The sequence below is a fragment of the Hordeum vulgare genome, chromosome 2H, assembly GCF_904849725.1.
Source record: "Hordeum vulgare subsp. vulgare chromosome 2H, MorexV3_pseudomolecules_assembly, whole genome shotgun sequence".
Taxonomy (NCBI): Eukaryota; Viridiplantae; Streptophyta; class Magnoliopsida; order Poales; family Poaceae; genus Hordeum; species Hordeum vulgare.
In genome coordinates, this window is record NC_058519.1 from 71,013,077 (window position 1) to 71,021,861 (window position 8,785).

The following is an 8,785-nucleotide window of genomic DNA, read 5'->3' on the forward strand; positions in this document are numbered from 1 at the left end:
CCGTTTGCACGATTATAGGGCATGCCGAAGAGTTGCCCCCGATCGATGATTTATTCAGTCAGACGAGTTCTACTCCTTCTGTGTGGACTTTTGAGCTCCAGCGGTATATGTTTAGAGATATCATATGAGATATGTTTTTGTATATGGAGTATATTTGTCATTGCGTACACCACCGTCCAGCGTCCAGAAAAAAACACTCGCCGGCCAAGTGTAAACACGTACTGGAGACAAGTTGAGGAACCGGTGTTACCGCATAAGAAATGTTAGCTTCTTGCTGATCAGGTTCAGAATGATACAGGAGCGACATGAATTATTGCTCAGATTGAATGTGCTAATTTAAACCTCGGTCCGGAAAGAAAAGCCTATCCATCGACGCTGCCTTGGAGCTGCCAACCGACTGGTCCCAGCCAGATCTGCACATGCCTACTTCATCATTCAAGACAAGATTACCAACCCGGTTTCCTTGAAGTCAGCGCTGAGCTCGATCAGATGTCGAGAGCAAGTACAATAAAGTACAGTCAGCATAAGGATAAAAATACTATATTTTTGCTGAGTTGGATGAGAGAGAAGAGGAAAGAGGAGGAAAGCGGACTCTTCGTGAAGAGCCAGCTCTAGCACGTGCTCCTAGGTGTTTTGTGAGAATGAAAAGTGGGCCATATGTGATAAAAATAGTACTCATTTGTAGCTAACTATTGGACAAGCTAGCTATAAGGTGGGCTATAAGATTGCTTATAAGCTTATAGCCAACAGTTGGCTATACTATTAACCATGCTCTGAGCTGTGCTTGCATGTTCCCTTCGTCTAGGAAACATGCTCTGCCCGATTAAGAAACGCAGACAGGACCAACCCCTGCTAATTCTTCTTCAGTCCCGCGCGTATAAATGGACGTGCAGAGGAGCAGCGACTCCACACCTTAACCACACGGCTGCAGCTTCCACTTCCAGTCTCCGGCCCCAAGTACACTAGTGGACCGTCGAGCTCAAGGATGGGTAGGGTTGCGATCTGGATCGCCTGCGTGCTGCTCTTGGCGGTGACATGCCAGGGGAAGGGGGCACCGGGGCACAGGGTGAGGGTTGGGTACTACAACCGGAAGTGCCCCGCGGCGGAGACCATCGTCAGGGCCGTCGTCGGCAAGGCCGTCTATAGGAACCCCGGCCTCGGCGCCGGCATCATCCGCATGGCCTTCCACGACTGCTTCGTCCAGGTATCGTAGCGTACTGTCATCAACTGCTTGTTTTTCATGCACGCACGTAACGAAACGAACACGCGGTTAACATTTGGCTTGTGCAGGGCTGTGACGCGTCGGTGCTGCTGGACCCGACGCCGGCGAACCAGCGGCCGGAGAAGCTCGGCCCGCCCAACTTCCCCAGCCTGCGCGGCTTCGAGGTGATCGACGCGGCCAAGGCGGTCCTCGAGAGGTTCTGCCCTGGAGTCGTCTCCTGCGCCGACGTCATCGCCTTTGCCGCACGCGACTCCGCCTACTTCCTCAGCGGCTACAAGATCGACTACAAGATGCCGGCGGGGCGGTTCGACGGGCGCGTGTCGCTTGAGAGGGAGACGCTGCAGTTCCTTCCCCCGCCATTCTTCAACCTCACGCAGCTCGTCGACAGCTTCAAGGCCAAGAACATGGACGAGGAAGACCTCGTGGTTCTCTCCGGCGCGCACACCATCGGCGTGTCACACTGCTCCTCCTTCACCGACCGCCTGCCCCCCAATCCCTCCGACATGAACCCCGGCCTCACCAGGCTGCTGCAGAGCAAGTGCCCCATCAGCCCCAACTTCACCAACGACCCCACGGTGGTGCAGGACATCGTCACCCCCAACCGGATGGACAACAAGTACTACACGAATGTGCTCAAGCGCAACGTGCTCTTCACCTCCGACGCGGCGTTGCTGACGTCGGGGAAGACGGCGACGATGGTGATGGAGAATGCTTTCGTCCCCGGGAGCTGGGAGAAGAAGTTTGCCAAGGCGATGGTCAAGATGGCTGCCATCGAGCTCAAGACCGCTGCTAACGGGGAGATCCGGAGGAACTGCAGGGTCGTCAACAATTAGGGTTGCTGGCTCGCTATTTGCATTTAACATTAATTCGAATGTGCATGCGTTTTGTTCTTCTGCTGCATTCATTACAGTTTGTTAGTTTTCTTGGATGCCTATTGCATCTTCCTTTTGCTGCTGATCAGGTTGTAATTTCATCAATGTGACAGATGCCGAATAAAATTTTCTTTTCCGGCTTATTATCAAGTCATCTACTACTTTCTTTGCGAATGCATTAATTTATGTCGGGGAATTACACCGAGGGTTTTAGGTTTTTTGAGGGGCTAACCAATCTTTATTCAGCGAATTCCACAAAATGTGGGATGCAGTTCTCGTCGTGGGATTGACGAAGCCCCACGTGTCGTCCCAGAACTAAAAAAAGGCAAAAACTTGGCTAAGCTATGTGCCTAACAATTGACGGCACGACCTTCAAAAATAAAACTACAATTAAAAAAAGATTGTGAAATTCTTACTTCGCTAACAATAGCTCCATTGTTGCCTTCATCTCCTCTGTGGATGGCTGAAATCGCATCCTTAGCGTATGAGGAAACAACGAACTGTTGTATATATAGATCGTCGGCCAAAGAAAAAGCTTCTCTCCATAGTTCCCAGGATCACTATTGCATTAGATCTCTGGTTGGTTCATCGTTCAAAAGGTTTAAATTTCAAAGGGTCAATTCAAATTTGATTCCATACAATAAAGAGAAATATTTAGCTGTCCATGATACATGTTCAGTTGTGAAATAATCTCTACTATTAAATGGGGATCTGTTGTCGTCGTGATGGTTCGACCAGCAGCAATCCCCCTTGTATCGTTAGACAAAAGAAGCTCACCCACGTTCACCCACCCAGATTTTTTTACAACCCTCCAAAAACAAAACGGTTCAATAAAAAAACCGTTCGATCGCCCTCCCACGCACTGCCTCTCCCATCCAAACCCGTCAAAAGGAAAAAAAAAAGACAAGAACACACCTGCATCCCCCACGATATCTCCCTTCCTTTCCCCGCTCCACTCCACTGCCGACGCCGCCTCCCCTCCTTTCCCCGCTCGCCCGCCAGCTCCGCCGCGCCGCACCCCGCTCGCCCCGCGCTGCGCCTCACCCCGCTCGCCCCCGCGCTGCGCCTCACCCCGCTCGCCCCGCGCCGATCTAGCTCGCGTCGTGCCCCGCTCGGCGGCCGCCGCAACCCATCCCCTCGGTCTTGCCTCTTTTCCTTCGTTGCCACCGCCGCACCTCATCCCCTCGATCTTGCATGTTCCCTTCGTTGCCGCCGCCGCACCCCATCCCCTCGGTCTTGCCTCGTCCAAGGCGGTGGTTCCCGATCTGCGTCATTTTAAAGGCGTGTAGCAACGGAGGTCGGCTCCCTTCTCCACGGACGCGCGCCGGGAGAGGAGACAGCCCCCGGCCGTGTGGTTCTCCGTCGAGGTCAGCGAAGGAATCCCTCTTTTCCTTTCTGTGGAAAAACTGCAAGATTTGGGCATAAAACTGGTGCGAGGCATGATTCGATTTCACCAATCTCCATCAATGTCATTAGGTGGATTTGTTTTGGATACTCTACTCTTTTAATCCTCGTGGGGGTATGGAATTTTTAGAGGTGGTCTTCTCTGTTTAGCGCTCAAATGTGCCCGTGGAGATCATGCAGAGCAAATCTCTTAAGAAAGTGTCTTTGATTATTCTCCGCTGAGGTAATATCCGCAAACGGTCATCTTGTTATCACCCATGTCTAACTTTGCAGCCATGTCCTGGCCCAATATATTTAGACCTTTTGATGCTACGGTTGCTACCAATTGTGGATCTTGATTGCCAAGGTGGTCCTTTTGGGGTGCAAATGACTTAAAGGCTCCTGCTTCATGATGAACACCATGAATCTGCACTTTTCAGTTCTGCTACGACTTAGAACAACACACTACAAGGCTAGCTTTCGATTGATATATCCATACACTATAGAGTACAGACTACAGATTAGGTGTTGGTATTGATTGGTAATATATCTGGTGTTGTCTTGGTTGATGGTATTGACATTGATATTTCTGTTTTGGTACAGAGAACTCATCGAAGATAATCCATGCCATCGTGTGTCTTCGATCTCCATCCTCTGTGCCGTCCTCCTCCTATAAGAGCAAGCTGGGACCAAGCTCGAACAGTTTGTCGTGGACAGAGAAGAGTGAGACTACTAAGAGGGATATATTTGATGACTACGGTGGGATGAAGTTAGGAAGTCATTTGCTTACATTAGGGAGATTGTATGCCTCAGAGAAGAAACTGTATGAAGAAGTTAAGGTGGGTTATTTATATCCGCTGGAGTCATATCTTTCTTAACAAGTTCCTATTTATCCATGGTTAAGGCAACTAATTATTTCATTACCACATATATGTTGTACTTATTTACTCAGTTTATGATTAGGATTTTCATAGTTACATGAGAATTCACTACGTTTAGGACTCATAATCTCAGCTAAGTCTATTAGCTGAAACTATAGTTCTCGTATGAAACTAGCAATGGAATTTGCACTATGGCAGTCACTACGTTTGTTAATCTGCTTTGAGAATTTGTGCTAATCATTCTTCTCATGGATTCCATTCACAGAACAATAAAATGTGTTGATCAATTCTTCTATGTGAATTGGAAGAGAATGAAAAGCTTGTCCTTACACCCTTTGAGAAGAGCACTAGCATGCAACGTACATATTGTTTAATTGATTCGTGAGCATCTTTTTTAATTTTGCAATATAATAGTATTTTTTTACTCAGGCAAATCCATCGGAGACTTTGATAAAATAATAGTGTACATGCGAGAAATACACCCATTTTGCTCAAAGTCTCCTATGCAAGACAACGGCGGATGAAACTTTCTACTCAATTTCGATCTTGCTTGATAATTCAGGATCAAAATTTCCGGAGATTCCCTACTGATCGGGATTTTTTACTCAGGCCTTTAGTGCTCTGCTTACTTCTCTTGTTCTCGTCCTGGTTGGAAGCTGTGCGGGGCTGGACTCTTGAATTTTTCACTGTATAGAAAGAGTGAATACTATACCTTTCGTGATGTGCATATGCTATGAACTTTCCCAGTTCTTTAAATTTGCATGTTGTGTTACGGCATTCTAAGTTGATTGGTACATACGTTTGCAATGAATTGACAGCTATAAGCTTTCCTTCTTCTTTAGCACTGTTTTTGAACTACAATTGATGCTTTCGTTGCAGTTAGTTTTATCTTTATGACATGAAGGATGCCTTTTTTCAGTCCTACACATTTTTGAAATTGACTTATTGTTGTGTTATCTGATGGTTTGCAAACCCAAAGGAGCATTGGAAACCTTAGGGAGTTGGGGCACCAATGTGGAGTCCCTGCAAAAGCTGCTCACCCAGAAGGTCGTCTTCTCCAGAGCCTCCATAGCCTTTCAAACATGACCGCTCTATCAAGGTATCTACCCATGTTTCCAATTACCAAACTTATCCTTTCACTTGGGCCATAGGACAATAGTTTCATCTTAATCATTTGAATCCATTAATAAATCTTCTTTGCTACTCGAGTTGAATCTATGAAGAGTCCCATGGAGCAATGTCATCTTTGTCATGCTGCAATTATATGCCTCGGGGTGGTCAAACTGAAAAGTTCAGGGAAGATTCAGAGGGATTAGATGATAGCTTGCGGTCAACTTTATAAAGAACCAATTATTGGGTGCATTGTCTGTTAGGTTGTCAGTATCTGATGGAGTAGGTCTAACAATATATAGGTTGCAAAACTATCTTTTAACGCAAACTTCCTTCCCAACAGCAGGATGAATAATTTGTTTGTTGTCGCTGTGGATGACATCATGCATGACAGTAAGTGGAATTGGCAATATAAATGCCTTTGACAAAGAAACTGAGACTCTGTTTAAAAAGTTGGAATTTATGTAGACAAGGATATTACACTACGAAAGAATTAGCAAACGATTCCCTGTTTCCGTCAGAACTCCTTTTGAAAGTACTGGACTTGGAGTTCATGGTCCGAGTTTTTTCTCTCAAGAATAAATTACTGTCATCCTCAGAATTCTTCAAATCTGACACTTCAGTGAATTTTGTGCTACTTTTCAAATAATTGTAAGCCTTTTCAAGTTCATCCAATTTCAGGCACTCTTTTCTATTAAGTACCTTCGAGTAACGCTTGAAAAAATATTCATAACTCAGTTTTTCAAAATCCACCTTCTCCTAGAAAATAGAGAATATCTATACTGAGAAGTAAGAATTGAGTAAAAAAGGAAAGAAACTCGAGGGGCCAAATGCCATAGCCAAAGAATCCCTACTATTAAAGGGGGCTCTGCCGTCGTGATGGTTCAACCAGGGATGGTTCGACCTCTAGATACGCTAACGCTGGCAACCCTTCCATCCATGTTCCACCATCGATTTTTATTCAACCCTTCAAAAACCAGTCGGTTTAATTAAAAAAATCGCCAACCCCAAAGACGGATCGACCCCCCACTCCCAATCGCCGCAACCGCATCACCAGCGCTGCCCTGATTCGCTAACCCCAAAGGCGAATCGACCCCCACTCCCAATCGCCGCAACCGCACCACCAGCGCCGCCCTGATCGGCACCGATGGCGGGCGATCCGACTGGCGGCGGCGGCGGTGGTTCCACGGCAGGCAAGGGTCCCCGCTCGTCGACGCGCCACCAGCAGTTTCGCGACCGCGCCAAGACCCGCGTGGACGATCTCTAGGAGATCTTCTTCGGCCTCCAGTCCGCCCGCAAGGAGAGCCGCTCCGCCGATGCTATCGTCCTCGAGGAGAAGGTCCAGCGTCGCCTCCCCCACATCCTCCCTCCAGGTGGCCCCACAACATCGCGGTCGCGCGTAGCCGTGATCGGCGCGGGGGTGGCCGGCCTGGTGGCGGCGCGTGAGCTGCTGCGCGAGGGCCATGCGCCCGTCGTCGTCTTCGAGCTCGCCGGGGCCGTGGGCAGCACCTAGCGCTACGACGACACGGCGTCCGCGGACCCGCTCGGCGCTGGCAGCGTCGACGGGAGCCTCTACGCGTCCCTCCATACCAACCTGCCCCGCGAGTGCATGGGCTTCCTCGACTTCCCCTTCCTCCCTGTCCCCGGCGATCCGCGAAGGTTCCCAGGCCACCGGCAGATGCTCCGGTATCTCGAGGACTTCGTTCGGAGGTTCGATCTCCTCGGGCTGGTCCGGCTCGAGACGGAGGTGGTCGGCGTCCGGCGCAGGGGCGCGAGTACCTGGACCATGTCGTACCGCTCGAGTAAGCTCGCTGGCGCCGGCTGCGACGGACTCGAGGAGGAGGTGTTCGACGCCGTGGTCATTTGCAACGGCCACTTTACTAAGCCCCGCCTCGCCGACATCCCCCGTAATTGCTCCATCTATCTCACCTAATCATCTTTCATCTGTGAATATATTATGAATATTTTACGTGGATAGAAATTATGAACCTTATATGTTTTCTCAAGACAAGGTTATAACTTTGTTGAACATTCCCATGCTACTTCTGCTCATTTTGTTTGCTTAGCTACACTTAAGAGTTTCCTGTTGTCATGGGGTTACTCAAAATTTCACAAAGATACCAGTGACTGAGCACCTATGTGAACCCAAGATTTGAAAAAATGCTTACCTCGTTCGTCTTGTTTACAACATCGAGGTCGGGCCTGGCGCTAAATCACTCCATCGACGTGGGCGTCGAGGTGATCGACGCCGACTACCGGGCCTGGTGGGCATCGCGCTCTTCAACCTCTTGGAGGCGGACTTTGCGGTGCGGTCAGGCGATCGCGTCGTGTAGATGATCGTCCAGGTGATTGCAATGCCCGAGGTCGCCGAAGTGAAGGACCTCGACGCCACCCTTTGCGGGCATCAGGGAAACGGCACCAGACTGGCAGAAAAAGGGCGCCCTCTTGATCGATCACGGAGGGACGAGGTGCTATGCTCGACATTCTTCTGAGTACGTCATTATTCTGTCTCTATCATGAAATTGATTAAGCTTCCATATCAAATTGCCCTAAAACAGATATACTTCCATCATTAGATTGCTTTGAAACTGATACATCTTAGCTTCCGTCAGCAGTTGATATTATGTCTAGGGGAAAAGGGCAGTTGTCTGAAGATTACATTTTCAGAATGCTGCTCTTTCTATTAGTACAAAAGAGTGTCCAAAAAACAAGTTCAGAAAAGCGGGCCAGCCACTAGCCCCTCGGTACACAATCCAGATCATAAATAAGTATTGTGCTCACAATTTGACAAGCATCAATGATAAGCTCTTACATTGGTATCATTCATATACAAGATAAGCTCTTACATTCATATACAATCTTCAGTTTATTCTGAGTTCTAGATTCATGACAGAAAAGAAATACAGTTTCAACATCTGAAACTTTAGTTTAGGCTCTTGCTGGCTCATGCTGCTCAAGTACTGTCTGCCTCCTCCAGCGTTGCAATGCAGGCCGTGTCTATGTGGTTGTCGCCCTTCATCCTTGGCTGCTTGCGCTCAGCAACGCGACACTCACTTGGTATGTCCCATAGTGGCAGCGAGCTCAACGGCGCGCTGGAGTCATGCGGTGGTGGCTGCCATGGCGTTGATAGCCACTCTCTCTGTCTCTTGATGTGACGCTGGTGGCAGCTGTCGTCACACTCCCACGCTGGTGCGACGATGGTAGTGGTGTTCGCCTTATGGCGAGCAAATGGTGACAAGGAGTAAACAGATCGGTGATTATTTTTTCTTACTGAACTGAGCCGGATCTCTTCACGGCTCATGGCTGCACGCTGCTCC

The 8,785-nt window shown here is 48.7% G+C and overlaps 1 protein-coding gene across 1 annotated transcript; it reads left to right on the forward strand.

Annotated features, from left to right (window-relative positions):
* The first annotated feature begins 926 nt into the window (after positions 1-926).
* On the forward strand, positions 927-2,227 carry LOC123429614 (peroxidase 2-like). Its single transcript, XM_045113637.1, has 2 exons — positions 927-1,204; positions 1,291-2,227. Exons 1-2 carry the CDS (start codon positions 986-988, stop codon positions 2,053-2,055), a joined length of 984 nt encoding a protein of 327 aa, XP_044969572.1. The 5' UTR covers positions 927-985; the 3' UTR covers positions 2,056-2,227.
* Positions 2,228-8,785: the final 6,558 nt, after the last annotated feature.

Coding starts and splice junctions, on each gene's coding strand:
- LOC123429614 (XM_045113637.1), top strand. CDS start 986: ATGGGTAGGGTTGCGATCTGGATCGCCTGCGTGCTGCTCTTGGCGGTG. Junction 1,205..1,290: donor TCCACGACTGCTTCGTCCAG/GTATCGTAGCGT, acceptor TGGCTTGTGCAG/GGCTGTGACGCGTCGGTGCT.